Source organism: Thermobia domestica, chromosome 10, assembly GCF_964235325.1.
Source record: "Thermobia domestica chromosome 10, izTheDome1.hap1.1, whole genome shotgun sequence".
In the NCBI taxonomy this organism is placed as follows: domain Eukaryota; kingdom Metazoa; phylum Arthropoda; class Insecta; order Zygentoma; family Lepismatidae; genus Thermobia; species Thermobia domestica.
The window spans coordinates 187,990,027-188,009,719 of NC_137463.1; the positions used below are offsets into that span (position 1 = coordinate 187,990,027).

Genomic DNA, 19,693 nt, shown 5'->3' on the forward strand with positions numbered 1-19,693 from the left:
TGTACAGATCAGATCAATAAAACAATGTTTCCAGACCTGGTCTCATTACTTATCATACAAACCCTGTATCTCTTCCGTTAGCTCTTTATTCAACCGGAAGTAGTTCAAATCAGTCATTCGATCACAGACAAGACTTTTTGGATCTAGTTGTCACGTACAAACCTCGAATTGGGTTTTATTATGTTATTTTAGTTAAAACCTGTATCCTAACGGGAAAGTGAGAAGTCAAAATTTATGCTAAAAATTTAGTATATCTCGACTCTCTCAAGTTAAGAAGATAAAACTTGGTATATAAACTCCTCATTTAAAAATAACTGGACATCTGTTTCAGAGTTTCTGATGATTCCTGTTTAGAGGGAGAACGAGTGCATTTTTCATAGTTTCTTTCTTCATATTGGAAACGATCTTGCCTGTTGTTTGTGATCGCACCACGGGGGAAATAGTTGAACAGTTCGCCATGAATTTTGGAAGACACTTAGTACCTACATTGAGATGGGTTTTTATCATGTTTCTTTGATTCAAACGTTAGGGGTTAGAGGAATTCAAAATTTATGTAAAAATACAGTCTGTCACGAGATCGTCAACCCAGGAAGATAAAACGCAAGATATAAACTCTTCATTAAAAATAAATAGACACGTGTCCCAGTGTTTTTGAAAATTTTCCATTTAAAGAGGAGGAGGACATTTTCTATAAGTCATTTCTGTACATAGAAAGTAATGTAGCCTGTTGTATATGATTGTGTCACAGGGAAATCGTTCAATATTTTGAAATGAGTTTGAACATAGTATCTATCACCAACTAGGATTTTATCATGTAATCTTGATTAAAGGATGTGTCCTAAGGTAGTAGGAGAGTTCAAAATTTATGCCAAAAACAGAATATCTCATCGGATTTTTATTGTTACAGTTTCATTGATAAGTGTAGCCTAAGGAGTAGAGGAGGCTAAAATATATTCCACAACCTATTTTCCCCGTGCGAAGAACTAGTATTTCAGCTAGTTTATTATATAAAAATGAAACTTACATTGTTTGTGATTGAGTGACGGGAAAACAGCTGAATCTATTGAAATTTTATATATATATATATATATATTAGATGTGGTTATCATATACCTCTAGCTGGCTTTTCATTATGTTACTTTGATTAAACTGTGTATCCCAAGGGAGGAGCGGGTGGACAATTTATTCAAAAAATTGAGTATCTCACTATCCTGTCAAGTTAGGAAGATGGAATTTACTATATAAAGTTCTCATTAAAAATAATTTGATCCGTGTCTCTGTGATTTTGAGAATTACTCATTTAAGTAGTGGAGGAAGCATTTTCTATAATTTCTTTCTTTATATTGAAAGCAAAATTGCCTGTTGTCTGTGATCGACTCATGGGGAAATGGTTGAACAGTTTGAAATTAATTTTGGGACATAATTAGTACCTACCTCAAGTAGGATGTTTATCATGTCACTTTGATCAATGTGCATATTCTAAATGAATAGAGGGTTCAAAAATTTATACCAAAAATAGATTCTCTTACGAGTTTTATCAATTATACTTCTATTGAGATGCCTGTCCTAAGGGGGAGGAAAGAAGTTCAAATACGTGCGACGAACAGGCATTTCAGCTAGTCTATTATATAAAAATGAAACTGACTTTGTAGATAATCATATTACAGAAAGACTGCTGAACTGAATATACTGCGCCTCTACTTTCTAATTGTACTGGCCAATTACATAACATTAATATCTGTTGTTTATGTTTGTTGTTTCCTCATTTTATTGTGATATTTTCTCTTCTGCATGAAATAAAACCTCGAATACGCAAAACACTCTGGAACTAGGCAACAAGGTTTCGAGCTCCATTTTATTTTCGGAGCGAAAGAAGAATAATTTTTAAAATATGTACTAATAAAATCCAGAAGTTTGATGAAATATCGTACAATGTAAAAGTGTTCCAAATTGCATTTTCGTAAACTTTTGCGATTCCTCAGGCGTATTGTACTTGCTCAAACTGATTGGAGAATATTTCTTGCATCAAGCAAAAATCTTAATATAAGGAGTATATAAGTTAGATTTGTTATTAGAGTAACCGAAATAATTATGTATCGCTTAAGTTAAATTTACAGTTCAAGAGAGACTCTCTCTCTCTCTCTCTCTCTCTCTCTCTCTCTCCAATATTTTCCACCGCCAATTCATCTAAATTCAAATGTCTAGGACAAAGTAATAGAAATTTCTATTATAAAATTAATCAAAATTCCAGTTGACATTTGCATCTCCAATATGGTATTATATGAAATCCTGTATTATATTTTGAACACAGTAATCACTGTTGCAATCAATTGAACGTACCAACATAACAGTTGGAGCGTCTTTTCAGCCGGTATTTTTCATAAGCTAGAACTTGTACTGTCTATATGAATCATATACTTTGACTCTATGTGAAGGTTTTGTTAGTGTTGTGTTGGAAGTCGACTTACCTGCAATTAGGAAAAGTATAAAACAAGAAAAGATAATAAATTAATAAAGTAATATAAAATAATACAGGGTGTACCATAAAGGACTTTACAACTTTGATAACTCATATTGATTTATTCATTTCTCTTACAGACATGGTTTTGGTGTCATTTTGTAGCATTGTTTCAATCATCAAGTTTTGACTCACGTAGTACACTAGTTCAGAAACAAGCCACTGTAAACGCTAGCGGCAGTTGGAGCAAAGATGGCTGCCTTTACTGGTCCCGAGCGTGCTAGCTGTGTGTTTTGGTTTGAAGAATCCAAGTCTGCAACAACTGTGCAACGTAATTTTCGTATAAAGTATGGTAAGGATCCTCCCAGTAGGCCTACTATTTATCAATGGCAGAAGTGTTTTATTGAAACTGGATGTTCAGTTAAGACCTTGCAATTAAACAAGTCACACCTGACATGCTGCAGCGGGTTTGGGAATAAATCGACTTCAGGTGGAATGTGTGTCGCATCACGAATGGAAGCCACATTTGAACCTCTAGGTATAAGATAAAAAATTTGATGTATTTTGCTACAAAACGACACTAAAACCATGTCTGCAACAAATAAATAAATCAATATGAGTTTTAGAAGTTGTAAAGTCCTTTGTGATACACCCTGTATATAATATATGTGGAGAATCAAATGAAAATGTATATTCATGAAAATTTATTAAAATCTGTATCCTAAGGAGAAAGCGAGGGTCATAGTTTATGCAAAAAATTTAGCATCTCACGAGACCGTCAAGTTAGGAAGATTATGTTCGCATGACGAGTGAACAGCTGAACAGTTTGAAGTGAATTTTGAAACACAATTAGTGCGTATCTCGTGTTTAGTTTTTTTTTTTTTTTTAATCACATCACTTTGATTCGAGAACGTATCCTAAAGAAGATGTACGGAGATAGAAGTGTTTCTCAAAAACTGAGTAACTCATGAGCCCCTTAAGGTAGCAACATGAAACTCGGTATATAAACTCTTCGTTAAAAATAAGCGGAGATGTCTTCCAATGTTCTTAAAATTTCCTGTTTTAAGAGAGAAAGGGACTAATAGCATTTTCTAATTTTGTACATCAAGCTGATTTTTTTTTTTTTTTTATCGTGTCACTTTGATTAAAGGGCGTATCTTAATATTGTAGATGGATTCAAAATTATTGCCAAAAGCAGAATAGCTTATGGGTCTTCATCATTACATTTTCATTGAAATTGTGTACCCTAAAGTCCCATGGGGAAAGAGGGTCCAAGTACTTTCCAGAAACCTATTCATCAGTGCTAAAACGTATTTCACATGATTTTTGAGAGAGAGAAAATAACAATTAATGTTTAATCGTTATGTATTTTTAACCACTATAAAATAAAAATGTAACCCTAGCTTAATTTCATTTATTAAATTTATAATTAGAATTTTAACTGATTGTATTGTATTGTATTGTATTTACTTTCGTCCTTTTTTCATACATTTAGCACTGTGTACAATGCATGTGAAGTGGACACGTCATTTATATATAAACACAAAAGTAAAAAGAAATAATAATAATGTAAATTACATACATTAAGTTACTAATTATGGCTACATTTTGGATGATATCATTATTACAAATAAAGTTACAATAAGTAATTATTACTTGCAGTGTATGTAGAAATCCTTCCATATATATCTAATCTTAAAGACAAGTAGTGACACTGATTTAATTAGATCATAGATTTTTTTTTTCAGTTAGCTATTCATGTATTCCTCCACGAGTAAAAGCAATGTTGTAATAAAAAGTTCTGAAGTTCTTTTTTAAATTTAGCAACAGAGTCCTGAGTCTTTATATTTTTGGGAAGTTTATTGTACAGCATGACACCCGCATATTTACACCCTTTCTCATATAATACAGTTGTATGTTCTACAATGGAAAGGTTTCATTTGTTTCTTGTATTATAATTATGTTGTTCTACTCGCGTAAGGATACCCTCCAGGTGTTTCTTTACAAATATCAGTAAATTTAAGATATACAAACATGGTACTGGAAGTATACGAAGTTTTTAAAATATTGGTTTGCAGTGATTTTTTGGTTTAGCAGTTGCCATCATTCTTATTCGTTTTTGTATTGTAAAAATGATTTGGCTTTCTGTGAGTTTCCACAAATTATAATGCCATATGTTAAATTCGACTGGAATAATCCAAAGTAAATTGTTTTTAAAGTACTTTAATCGCGAAGAAAAGCGATTAATTTCTTACTAATGCACATCCCAGGAAAGATTTTTATCTATCCAAATTCCTAAGAACTTCGTTGAATTCACGTAGTCTATTTCATTATTCTCAATTAAAATATTCATGGGCTGTGCATGTTTGTTGGGCAGATGATGAAAATTGATTGCATGCGTCTTTTCAATGTTTAATTTAAGTTTATTTTCTAGAATTCAGTGAGATAGTTTACAGAGGATTTCGTTTGTACTACCTTTAACTTCCTCATTTGTTTTCCCTTTTACTATAATATTAGCATCATCTGCATAAAGTGATAGTTCTGCTGGAGCAACATTACTTGGTAGGTCGATAATGTATATCAAAAATAATAATGGACCTAATACGGATCCTTGTGGCACTCGACATGATATTTCTTATTTCTCCGATATGTGGTATGTAATTTGGTTTGTTTCTCTGTTATTGTATTTAACTTCTACTACTTGCTGCCGATTTTCCAAATACGATTGAAACCATTTGTACGCAATGCCTCTTATTCCATAATCTTCAAGCTTTAAAAGAAGATTTTTGTGTGACACTAAGTCAAATGCTTTGGAAAGATCAAGAAAGACACCTATACATTTCTCTTACTATCTAGACTTTTATGTACAATTTCTAGGAAATTATATAGTGCAGTTTCCGTTGATTTACCTTTTAAGAAGCCATGCTGTTCGTCTGTTATTATATCATATGTGAGTGAAAAAAAGATGCTCGGACATTCATTGTGGTTTCTAGAATTTTTGAGAAAGTTGAGAGAAGTGAAATAGGCCTATAATTTGTAAGCGCTGATTTGTCGCCATTTTTCTATATTGGTTTTACTTTCGCAATTTTCAGTATACTAGGGAATTCTCCATTTAAGAATGACATATTTATAAGGAAACACAGGGGGTCGGAAATATATTTAATGCTTTTCTTTACAATATTTGGCGATATACCATCTACGCCAGCTGACCACTTACTTTTCATTCTCTTTACCACTTTTAATATTTCTGTGTTGGTAGTTGGATGTAGATACATTGTATTGTTGCAAATTTTGTAGAATATTTTCGAAGTGGACAATGCTGGTCCATTATTGTACGTTTGTGATAAGTTGCTGTAATAATTATTAAATAGGTCAGCTATTACACGAGGATCTTTAATTATGTTGCCATTTTTAATTGTCCCTAAATTGTCTCAACATTACGACAGTTTATATTTAATTCGCTCTTCACTAGTTTCCACAACGCTTTCGACTTATTATCTGAATTGTTAATGGTTATGTCGTTGCGTAACTGTTTTGCTGCTTTCAGCACTACTTTATATATGTTCTTGTATCTTTTGTAATATGTCTCTGTACATGATGATAGATTTCCTTGTGATTTAGCCATGTTAAGAAGTCTCATTTTTTACTTGATATTCTGATCCCTTGTGTTACCCAGGGTTTTTACTGTTTTCTTCAAGTTACACATTTTACAACAGGGAATGCTAAATTGAAATTGAAAGTTATGGTGTCAATGAAGCAACTGAAAGCTTCATTAACCTGGTTACACATATAGATCTCGTTCCAATTTTCTTCCCTGAGAAGGTGATTAAAATATTGTATATTTTCATTATTAAATTTTCTTTTGTAACTTACGTTAGTTGCTCTTGTATAACAAAAAGTTTTATTGGGGGTTTCATGTATATCGAGTACTTGGGCAAGGTAGTCTGAAAAACCAGTGTTGAGGACTTCTACTGTGGGTATTTAAGATGTTTGCTCACTATGAACTGATCAATTGACTTTCGGAGTATTTTGTAATACACGTGGGAACATTCACAATTGAGTCCATCTTAAATGAATCTATTCTCTCGTGTTTTATCGGCTGTAAACAATCAATGTTGATATCCCCAACAATTACGACATTCTTCTTGGACGAATTAATTACAAGTATGATAGAGACCCAGATTGAGGTAGGTACTAACCATGTTCTAAAATTCTCTATGTTCCATTTCAAACTGGTCAACTATTTTGCCCTGATGCATTACAAACAACTGACAATGTTGATCCCAATGTTTCGAAATAATTATGAAGTTCCCCTTTCCTCCCTTAAAACAGAATTTTGGATAAGGTTGGAATACGTGCCCGCTTATTTGTGATAAGCATCTAATATACCGAGTTTTATCATCTTGAGGGGTTTATGAGATAAATATTGAAGCTTTCACATAAATATTGAAGCTTCATAACCATTACAATATAGGCTACTTTTTAATCAAAGTGGTGCCATAAAAAAAAAAAAAAAAAAAAAACACTCGAGGTAGGTAATAATGATGCTTCAAAATTCTTTCCAAACGGATCAGTCGTTTTCTTATGGTACGATCATAAACAACAGACAATGTTATTTTCATTGTGGTAAAAAAAATGTAGAAAATGCTCCCACCTAACACAAAAATTTTCAAAAACTTGGAATACATATCCGCTTAGTTTTAATGTAGAGTTAATCGGGGAAAAAATGTTAAGAAGAAAATAGGCGCAAATGGGAAGACAATATTAAGATGGATTTCACAGTAATAGAAATACAGATGACAAACTGATTTCAGTTGGCAAAGGACAGAAATCAATGGAGAGCTTTTGTGAATGTGGCATTGAATCTTTGAGTTCCATGTGCCATAGAATGAGTGACTAAGTTTATATATATCGGTGGGGCAACCATAAAGCATAAAAAGCAATAAAAGCATAATGGAATTTTTATAGTTGGTACCATATCTGTGATTTTGGCCATTTTACATATCCAAATTTGCTAATCTTATAAGCATAGTAAAGCATAATTTACAGAAATAAAGCATAAAGCATAATGCTTATGCTTTTTATTCCAGAACCTTATGTGTAAAATAAAGAAAAATTATTAATATATTTTGTGCCAAACAAACAAACAAACAAAAAGATCAATAAAGGCTGTTATCAATGCCGGAAACAATGAAAATCAATTACCAACGCGTAACAATGGAAAGTTCGAATTCCTCTTCTCTCTGCACCTTCCACTCAGAAGGATCTTTTTGTTTCCTCACTTCGTGTTAAAAGTTAGGCAAGACTGGTTGTGCTTATTCAAAGATGTCAAAATCAAGAGTAAGAGTACGGGAAATCTCAACTGACCATTTCAAAGTAGAAAGCCTGGGTCGTAACTTGTGGGGGCAGGGGCAACTGTTCCCCAGGGAAGATCCCCGCCGTTCGAGGGGGCCCACTTTAAGACAAAATTTTCTTACTCCGCATACGATACGAACATGAAATTATAAATGAAGCATCAAATAGGTTCACTGCATTACATAAACAAAACGGCACACAAAAGGTAAATAAAACAAAATTGATTCGAGATCCCATTTCAGTAAAAAAAAAAAAAAATGTCTACTATTAGGGCCCTAGAAATAATATTTATTCATTTGGTTTTGATATTTGTCAATAGAGATAGGTAAAAATGAAGTATAATTCAAGAAACAGCAAATTAAGGCGTAATTTAGGAAAAAGCATAATAAAGCATCATGTAAGGAAAAATAAAGCATAATATAGAGCTGTATAAAGCATAAATTTGGTTGCCCTATATATCGGGTTTCATTGTCCTAATTTGACTGGCTCGTGAGATATTCAATTTTTTGCATAATTTTTAACCCCTTCTACTCCCTTAGGATACGTCCTTTAATCAAAGTAATATAGCAAATATCCTAGTTCAACGTAGATACTAACTACGAGCTCGTAGCTAGCAATCAATGTAGCGAAAAATTATAGGAAATGTTCTCTTCGCTTCTTAAAACGGGAATTAAAAAAAAAAAAAACACTGGGGCCCATGTCCATTTATTTGTAATGAGGAGTTTATATACCGAGTTACATCTTTCTGATTTAGCTTGGGAAAATCAAGAAAAAGACCATTTTGTACATGACTAAGAGTTGAATCGACCTTTTAGGGCTATAAAATCCAGACATATTTCAAAATATTAGCTGTACACTGAGATTGTATTAGTTTCCACATGGGATCAAACCCAGAAGTACGCATGCTAAAGCAAACATACAAAGAAATTACTGGCATACTTCAGGACTACATAGTATTTTTGAGATTTTTTCCCTTTTTTCTCTGATCTTTGTTAAAAGAATTATATTAGGTACCTTGAAAAGAGTTCTGTCGGATCTCCACACACATTCCCTCTATAATTCATTTCGAGGCGAAAAAAGAAAGAAAAAAATGAAGGTAACGCGTCTTAGTATTTCCTATAATAATCTGCTGGCTGTGAATGGTACACAACGTCAATGAGAGCAATTAAAGCATAGGATCCCACAAAAAGCATAATGCGGGCCTGTATCTGTGAATTTAAAGTGGGAACAAACGCTTGTACAACACAAAGAAAATATGCCAAGTATTCGATGAAGATACACTAAATGAGTGGATAGTACAATGTTGGTTTAAGAAATTAAGAATCCCGATGAATTTCTTCAAGCAACTCATAAATAACGAGGCTCTCCAGGTGACTATTGAAGCAGACAATGGCCAAACATGTGGAGCATTGGGGGAAGCATCCAGTTCTGGCATAGGATAGAAATCACTTGCAAACACCTCCACCAGCTAAGGAAATAATATAGAATGGGACAATGGTTTCCATATAAGTTGGTTGCGGCTCAGAAAGATACATGACCAAGTGACTTTGTTACTTTGATGTCTCATTAGGGAAATGATTTGTTTCAGAACAGAGCACTGATTGCGAAGATACTCTGCGATGCCGTCAACATTGGACGGCACCACACGAATAAACCATGGAACCAACATTTGTGAATCGCAGGGTGTTGTTTTGCTTCACGACAACGCAAAGTCTTATGTTACTATGTTCACCTGCACCACATTACCAGTCTTATTTGCAAAACGCGAATGCATTTTATACTTCCGGACATTGTACCGTCATATTATCGTTTTATGCATTCGTTCTGCGTCTACGATGATTCCGAACTCTCAAAGAGATGATCCACGCACTGGATAAATTCTTCGTGGGACCATCGTGGGATCCATAATATTCCTAAGAATTGGAGACAGGTTGTTTCTGCTGATGGAGAATATTTCTAGCTTTGTAAGTATTACTTAATGTTATTATCTTTCTCTTCGTAGGATCAAAATCCAATAGAACTCTTTTGGATATCTAATATTTGAATTTGGGTACTCTAAAACTGTCACCGCGAAGCTTCCGTTTACGCAAATTACTCTTAAGTGTATTTGAGTTAATATAACTTGTGTGAAGTCAATACAAGAAAACTTCCTTTACAGCTTCACTCGGACATCTTGCCTCGTACTTGCGAAAATTTTCGATCTTTGTGTGCATCAGGGAAAGAGAAAAAAGAAAAGAATATGCCCAAAGTTGAGAGAAAGGCTGGATGTCTGAAAGGACTTCGAGTAGAAGAGGAAAGTGATGAAGAGAGCAGCGAAGAAGAAGGAGAAGAAGACGTAAATATAGATGAACGGCAAGCTCTTCTCCGTCAAATTTTGAAAGAAGAAGAGCAGCTGATTCTTCTGGAGCAGATGGAAGAAGAGGATAAGATCTTTCAGCTTCTGGAGCAGGAACAACAACGAATTCAGTCAATATTAGAAGAGTTTAAAAGAGAGGAGGAAGAACTATTGGAAGAAGTTGAAGCTGTAAAGAAGGCTTTGGAGGAAGAACAATGTAGAAGAGATGGTCTTTTAGAAGAAGAAGAACAGAAACGAATCCGTTTATTGGAAAAAGAAGAACGCAAAATGTTGGCCATTTTGGAAAAAGAAACTTGTCTGATTAGAGTACTAGAAGAACGTAGAAATGTGATAGTAGAATCGATGGAGACAGAAACTGACCCTGACAAACTTACGGCTTTAAAAGACGAAGAAGAACAAGTACGAAATCTTATCTTACGCTTAAATGACAAAAGAAAATCTATCATAGAAGAGCGAAGTAGAAATCGAACCACCATCATTTCGAATTCAAAAGAAAGATACAAAAGTGTAATTGCACAATATCAAGGACATGAAAGTGAGTTATACAGTAAATATCAAAAGCAACTTGAGAAGTTACAAGATCAAATAAAAAGACGAACAGCTCTTAGTATAGAACTTGAGAAGAGTATAAAATCTATCGCAGCTAATTCTAAAATGACAAAAGCTGCGTTACTTCGTAGATGCACAGCTTGGACTGCGCAGAGACTTGTAAACATAGCAGAACAAAAGATTGGTGAAAAGATGGTAATGCAATGCCAGTGTGTACTTGAAATCGAATTAGCTAAGCTGAGATCAAGTCGAAAGAAATTACAAAGAGATACTCCATCTATAAGAGCTCTTCAGGAACTGATTAAACATGTAAGAGAAATAAATACTCCCTGTATGTGCTGTTACGTAGAACCAATAATGGGGTTAGTTAAACATCAAGATTGGAAGTTGAAAGGAGAAGAGTCGGTGGTTTCCGGTATGACAAGATCTGGAACATGTTTAGAGCAGATATGTAACTTTAAAGCGGACGAAGATTTAACTTCAGGTAGAGAATCAAAACTCAAGACTCTGGGTTCATTATTTGCTACAACATTCTTTGGTGACAGTGTCAACAACCAAACGCCTCCACTCAGCTACAGATTCTCTCCTATTCACCGGATTGCAAAGCACGGTTGGATCGAGGGAGGATGTAAGTATCTTATTAAGTTCTCTCTATATATCTTCAGTATTTTTAACAATATCTTCTTTAATACAGGAACAGAAAGACTTTTTTACTCAAATATATTTCTTTCTTTTAGGTAATGCAAAAATAATATAGTTTAGTTTTGTAAACTGACAGGTATCCTAGTAAATGTACCATACTGGATTTAATCAAGTTCAATACAAATTTCCTGTACAGAACCAGGGTTGAATATTGTAATCAAGAAAGGTTATCGAAGAAATGAATGAGAAGGCATCTTTATTGACGTTCATGTGTCTATTGTACGAGAATTGCTGAAAAACGTTTCTGCAAACTACCACTTACAGTAGCGCTGGTATTTTGCTATTGTTACTAATCATGGGCGTCTCTGGTGAAGGAATGAGGGGGACGCGTCCCCCCAATATTTTGAAGTACTAAATATTCAATATTTTATTCTAATTACTAACGACAGAATAACATATAAATAATAAAATTATATTTATTTGGAATATAATATTCGGGCTGTGAAACGATTATAACAAAGTTCTTTATATACCTCAGGGGGTCCGTGAAGGGAATCAGAAAGGTAACAAATAATGGAATCGAAGATAATAAACATGTTGGGCTAGGTAGTACCATTTAAATCACTTTCTTTGATTCCACCCCCCAAATTTACATGCCAGAGATGCCAGTGTACGTAATATTCGGTAAAAACAGACGTTCCTTTGTTCGAATTATTATCATTGATTGTTATTTGTTTATTTTCACAGCTGAAGTTTGAACTAGTTTGAAGAAGTAATTTGCATGTGATATTTTTTTTTTCGTGGACACTTTCGGGCAACATATTTTTATATGCTTTCAAATGTAGTTTAACACCCCCCCCCCAAAAAAAGCATCGAGCGACTTCATTTGACTTTTGAGAATGAATTACCATCCAATAGGATTGTGTGCAATTGATTTTCTGAATTCCAAAGTGGCCGCATATTTCTCAGTAATGAATTTCGTAAAAGTCTTCCGTGCGCATCTGTTGTTAGTAATGTTGATGCTGTACGTGAAATGATTGAGAAAGGTCGGGATATGACATACTATGAGATTCAGGCATCCTTGAATATTATCATGAAAGCAATATATACGATTTTGCGTGGTCACCTGAACGTACGGAAACTTTCTAACCGTTAATCACCGAAGCTTAAACAGGCATTAATCAGTGTAAGAATGCTCAAAAACTACAACCGAGGTTAAGTCAAATTTGGTGTACTATATCGTTACAAGAGGAGAAACTTTGATCTATTAATACGAACTCGAAACTCAGCAGCAATCCATTGCTTAGGTGTTTCAAAGTAAGCCGAAACCAACAAAAAACTTGTTCGTTTTGGAGTGCTGCCAAACAAATGATTGTTTGTTACTTCAGATATATCGAACATGCTTTAGAAGATAGGATTACAAATGCTGAGTGATATACAGTACAATAATTTATTAGAAGTCATAAAGCAATCCCAAATCGTCGTATCATTCTTCACTACGACAAAGCCAATTCCCACTCAGCACACCAAACTATTTAATTTTTGTCCAGCAAAAATATAAAGTTGATGAGTCATTGTCCGTTTTCACCTGATTTATCACCTAATGAGTACTTTTCGGCCCCACACATGCAAAATGAGATGCGTGATGAGCTATTTGTGTCACCTGAAGTAGCTTTTGATACATTCTAAACAGCGACTTCTAAGATAGCAGCCTCAGAGTGGAAAAAATGCTTTCAAAATTGGCTTGAGCGTATGCAAAAATGTATCGATCTTATAGGTGAATATTTTGAAAAAACAATAAAGACATTTTACTTTTCATATTGATTGAAGAAACATTTCCAGCAATACTTACATGGTTGTCCACTACTTACAGCATTACTTTTAGAATTTATATTTGCATTAGTTATTATTAAATGAAGAGGTTTATCATACTCGAAGAGGTTTCCTGAACAACCTGAAGAGGTTTATCAAATACTTAAGATAGGCATATAAAGGAAATAAAGCTTATAGTTATCAACAATGGGCAGTATTTTAAAAACTTGTTTTACTGAAAAATAGACACTTGTTACTTAATCAGGCACTAGTACAAAACTTTGAAAATAATAAATTGTCCAGCATTAAATAGTAAAAAACTCTTTTGTGAAAGTTTCTGATGGTATGAGAAGATAACGTATGTCGTACGCTAACACATATAGTATGTCTATTAGAGGTAGGTTGCTAAGAAACTATAACTTTAAGAAAAACTTACAGACTTTATCAAAATATGAGGTGCGTCTAGAAAGTAAGATAGTAAACACAAAGAAGAAACAGTAACATTTGACACAAATACAGTACAGGTGACACTACTTTTCAATGTATTCACCACCGAAATACAGACATACCATGGGATCAACCTTCGTATTCCGATGTGGTAAAAGTCAACCGCCTGGAAATGGAGCCAGTGTATGAGAGCTGCTTGCAATTGTTCATCACTATCAAAATGCTTACCGAACCTAACCGGTCCTTCCTGAAGCAAACTTTGGGCTGTACGGTAAGTGATCACACACGTCCCAATAGAACCACTGTACAAGACCGGTTGTCACTTGCCGCCCAATACGGATCTTGATCCAAAAAATTTTTGATGCCTCACCTTAGGACATTCCTCTCCGGCAAACATATTATAGTGATCAATAATTGCAGAGGACCGTCAAACACTGGTTCCATTCTCAGGCAGCTGACTGTTGAGAAATCGGAAAATAAATCCTGATCCCACGGTATGACAAGTGTCCGAATTCTGGTGGTGAATATTGTAATGAACAGCGTGCTACTGTATACAAACAATGTCATGTGCTCTTGTTTGTAAACATCATCACATGGATTTACTACACACCTCGTGGGCTTACTACGAGCATCAGACGATGAACCACTGGCACCTTCTACGAAGCACATGGCAAAAGGAACAACAGCAGTGCCACCGCCGCTCTGGACGCCTATAAATACAGCAGCAACCAGCGGACCAGTACCAGTTCTCTGGTGTCTCTACTGCTTGCCTTGAAGCGTTAGGAGTTACCTATCCCCAAAAGCCTCTAGTCTGCTTCGGGTCTCTTTGCTATTCCTTTCCTCCTGGCTTAGCCAACTCCAGGGCTCTGTTGGGAATCCTACCTCAGTTGCTTGCCAGCTTCGGGGCTCTGTGACTTCTAATCCCCTCACTACTTGCTTCGGAGCATTGGGGTTTCCTTCGCCACCCTGCTTAGCCTGCTTCGGGGCTCTGTGGAGATCACTTATTTAAACATTCCCTTACGGTACTAATTAACTATAATACTAACAAATTAATTCTATAGCCTCAAACAATAGAACTCATTATTCTAAATAATAATTTCACCTAAAAATAAAAAAAACAAAGCCCTTCAATTCAAATTTATAACTACACCTTAACCACGGTCAAGGACTACCTAATTTCAACCTGATAAATTAGAAGAAAGCACTTTTGTAGTATTTTCTGTAAATACTGTTATTATAGTGATTTTTTTTATACATATAAATAAGCCGGTAGTGGGAGTCGATTCCAGACCTTGCTTTTATTACCTAGCTCTACCTACCAAGAGGTTTACCATATGTTGAAAAGTAGTGTACGTATGTTGTATATGTGGTAATAAATATTTCAAGGCCAGTCTTTTAATGTTAATGTCTTCTTTGTGTTTACCGTTTCTGGACAAGCCTCGTAATGTTACAGTAATTTGTACGTTCATATACTTAAAGGAACAACATAATATGTTAACCGGTCAATACCTAAATACGTATTGAATTATGATTGATTCAATGCCGTTATAAGTAACTAACGCTTTATTTATATATTTAAGTATTTACATATTTGTATATGTACTACTATCTGATTTTGACAAAGTGCTGTGTTTAATTGATTGATATTATTATTATTATTATTATTATTATTATTATTATTATTATTATTATTATTATTATTATTAGTAGTAGTAGTAGTAGTAGTAGTAGTAGTAGTAGTAGTAGTAGTAGTAGTAGTTCTTGAGTAGCTATCATATTTATTGATCATCTGTTACTTTCAGATTTGTACGACATAAACTACCGAGCACGATCCATCTATGGTCCTACATTCGGCGATGAATGTTTTGCGATTAAACATGACAAGGTTGGCATTATCGGTATGTCAAATGAAGGAAGGCATACGAACTCTTCAGTGTTTTATATCACACTGAAGAAATTACCGTGGATGGACACTAGATTCGTAGCTTTCGGGTAATTATTATATTTTTTCACATATTTATCACTATCTAAATATATGGAATTTCGCCGGGATCGTAATACTACAAATTATGGATGCGTTAAAATATCAAATAATACTTTCGGCAAAGTGGATACTTTCAGATATCTAGGATCAATATTAACAGACGAAAACGATATTCACGAAGAATTTAAATGACCACTAAAAACAGGGAATTCGTGTTATTATTCAGTTCAAAATCTTCTGTCGTCACGAATTCTGTCGAGGAATTTAAAGCTTAAAATATATGAAAATCATGCCTGTCGTACTGTATGGTTGCGAAATATGTTGCTTACTCTGAGGGAAGACCGAAAGTATTTGAGAATACGGCCCTGAGACAAATATTCGGACCCAAGAGGAACGGGAATGGGGAAGGCAGAAATTTCATAACGAGTAACTGCATAATTTATACCGTTTACTAAACATAGAGTCATCAAATCTAGGAAGCTCAGGTGGGCAAGTCATGTAGCTAGACTGGAAAAAAGTAGAAATGCCTTCAAAAGTTTTAACTGGAAATCCTATCAGAAAACGGCCATTAGGAAGAACTAGGTGCAGATGGGAGGACAATATTAAGATGTATCCCGCAGAAATAAGAATATAAAGTAGAAAATGGATCCAGTTGGCTAAGGATAGAAGTCAGTGGAGAGCTTTAGTGAACGCTGTATTGAACTTCCGGGCTACATAGGCCATAGAGTTAGTGGGTTAGTTATCGGTTTTTGAATATGAAAATATCAGTAACTAATGATATTCTACAATCTACTACGAAAGAGTAGAAGTGACTGAATCATCATCGCCTAAGCTATGTTAATATAGGTAGAAACATGAAATGTGGACAAAATACCTTCCTTGTCACTGAAGCAATAGATCAGAAAGGAAAGGATTTTTTGAAACGCGTTCCATAAAGGGGTTTTTTCTACTAGTATCTCACGAATCCCTTAAGTTGGGAATATGAAACTTGATATATAAACTCTGGAAAAAATGTGAGAATACATGCAAGACTTATTTATTTTTTTTTTAAAAAAAAAACATGTTTTAACGTTTTCGAAAAAAAAAGAAAAAAAAACTGCTTCGAACGGGAAAAAGGGAGCCATTTCTATAATATTCGAATTTCTCTTACAATATTGAGAAAGTGCCTAATTTTATTATTTGCTTAACTTGGAGTTATGGAGGTTAGTGTATAAAGGACTGACTAAGAATCAATATATTAAAACGCTAGGTTTATATGTTTGTGGCCAATTCTTTTGGCAATGATATCTCGGAAACCATAACCTCTAGAAAGTCGCTAATCGATTGTAAATTTTATGTAGATTGTTCACTTCTAATTGATTTTTTTTTAAATGGCCGTTATTTCTTTATTACATTTTTAGGGATACACTGGGAGTATTGAAATTTCAAACAGTGAAGTACCTTTTCCTACAAGTTATACATTCCAACACCACACATTTGTGTACGGGGTTAATATATCTCTCCGGCGTTTCTTTCATGACCAAATGATAGTGAAAAACGAAGGATAACCGTTTCTCTAGTTAAGATGAATCATTATTGTTTAGAGTGTTTTGCCCAATGATCATCTTATATCTCTCATATTATAATTAATTGTGTGAGTAATGTATTTACTTATTACATACTACATACAAGAAGAAAGAAAACACTGATCATACATGAATTAGAAACTTCAACCCGAAGTAAGCTCAAAACTTGCAAACGGTTCGAGATATTTAAAAAAAAAAACTTCCCTTTATGATACTCCTTGCTGATTTTTATCAAGACGTCCTTCACTTGTGTCTGTAAAGGGACTTGTACAGCGGGGGACACTTCTAAATGGTACAGCCATATGGAGATTTACGGCTAAGGTGTAAGATTTAGAAGTGTCCCCCGCTGTACATATGTTATGAGGAATGACAAGAAGATTCATGCTCATATGTGAATGACGCGCTGTGTAGAGAGAGGAGGTCCAGCTAGTAAGGAAATATTTTGGTTGAGCGTTTTCAAAAATTCTGCTCCTAAATGAGACACTTCCTAATATTTAATCTGACAATTTATTATTCAGAAAATGCTAAATGTGTTAGTTTCTACTAGTTTTATCTGTGAAATTCAGTACTTAAGCTCTTAATTGACACATCTTAATAAGTGAACACATGTTTCAATGTTTTCGAAAATATGACCTCTAAGCGAAAAGGATTCACTTCTCTAATATTCAAATTTCCTTTTTATTCATAAAGTGCCGATTGTGAGAATTTGCCTAAGTTGGAGATGTGAAGTTCAGTATGTAAACTCTTAATTAAGGGATTACGTGTTTCAGCGTTTCCAAAACTTCCTCTCCTAAGAGACAAAAAGGAGGCCATTTCTATTCTATAATATTAAAATTTTCCTCTTTTTATATTTGTAGTGAAGATGGCTTCCAGTGTTTTCGAAAATTCCACTTCTAAAGGAAGAAACGGACCCAATTTCTAGAATATGCAAATTTCTGCTTTATATACAGATGGTGATCAGAAAAATGGAAACACCTGAACGAAATTGCAACTTACCAGATTAATATGGTGTCAGGCCACCTTTCGCCTTCTGAACAGCCTTGATGCGACGTGGGATGGAGGCATAGAGGTCGTGAATGGTAGCAAGTGGAATTTTACACCATTCCTCGTGCAGGGCATCGGCCAGTTCTGTGAGAGAGGATAGAGGTGGAAATCGTCGTCGGAGTTGTGTTTCCAAGACGGACCACGGATGTTCAATTATGTTGAGATCTGGGGATTGGGCGGGCCAGGGGAGGTGTTGAACTTCATCCCGATGTTTCTCAACAACGCCAGCTGTGTGAATGGGTGCATTATCATCCTGGAAGATGGCGTCATTGTCCGGGAACAACATTCGGACCATAGGATGCAAGGGGTCTCCTAAAATTGCGACATAATCGTTGGCAGTGATTCGTCCGCTAAGTGTGACCACAGGACCCAATGAAAACCATGATATTGCGGCCCACAGCATTACCGAGCTGCCGCCATGTTTCACAGTTGGGCGGAGACACTGCAGATCATAAGCTTCTTTGGGCGTTCTCCACACACAAACACGGCCCGTGGTTGGGAATAGGGTGAAGGATGACTCATCCGACCATATCACACGTTTCCAGTCCTCAACGGTCCAAGTTGCATGGTCGCAGCACCATTTGCGGCGTGCGAATGCGTTATGGTCCCTGATGAGCGGTTTGGCCCGTGCAACACGACCCCGTAAGTTCATGTCATGTAATTCGCGGCGGACTGTGATTGTCGAAACAGGGTGGGAGAGGTGCTGATTGAGTTCTTCCGTCACTTGCTCCGCAGTGGCACGACGGTTCTGCGTGACAATGCGCTTTAATACCCGGCGTGACCTGTCACTCATGATTTTCTTCCGCCCACTGTTCCGATTCCCCGATGTGGTTTTCCCGTGTGTTGTGTAGGCCGTCATCACCTTCGACACTGTCCCACGCGATACACCTAACACAGTAGCCACTGCCGTCACACTCACTCCACATAACCGCGCACCAACAATTTGCCCTCTTTGGAAATCTGAGAGGTCTCCCATTTTACACTACCTCCGTCTGCTGCAGCCACTGGACACTACCAGTATGGAGACCGACCTAACACACCACCACCAGCGGTCCGGCACTGCGGGCGCCACGACACCACTGCCAACATATACATCTGACGTGTTGCCAACTACAGGTGTTTCCATTTTTCTGATCACCATCTGTATATATATATATGTATATATTTGCCCTAGTAATATACAATGCAACTCCCAATGAGAGTGTTTTTTATTTGAAGATAGTAGTTTATTTTCAATTATAAAATTGCTCATGATTAGGACAAGTTGGATAAGTTGGATTAGGTATTCTGACTGGGTTGGCGAAGTTCGGGTTGAGTTTGGGAATCTTCTAGAACCTTAGGAGGTGGTGTTATAGTCCTCATCACCCGAATTGGCGTGTGGCATCAGCCAATAAGCTCGTAGTACGCTGTTACTAAACCTTCAGGGAGAAATCTAATCATTCATAATTGATTTTGTTCGTATTTGTGGATAATTATGAATG

At 35.5% G+C, this 19,693-nt stretch overlaps 1 protein-coding gene across 2 annotated transcripts in view; it reads left to right on the forward strand.

Annotated features, from left to right (window-relative positions):
* Positions 1-19,693, forward strand: part of LOC145662886 (uncharacterized) — a 45,012-nt gene that overhangs the window by 18,119 nt on the left and 7,200 nt on the right. The window contains exons 5-6 of one of the 2 annotated variants that reach the window (XM_081728850.1): positions 9,972-11,346; positions 15,422-15,611. In XM_081728850.1, the coding sequence (XP_081584976.1) occupies positions 9,972-11,346; positions 15,422-15,611 (1,565 nt within the window). The remainder of the gene's footprint in view (positions 1-9,971; positions 11,347-15,421; positions 15,612-19,693) is intronic. The other variant, XM_081728851.1, reaches the window with a different exon arrangement.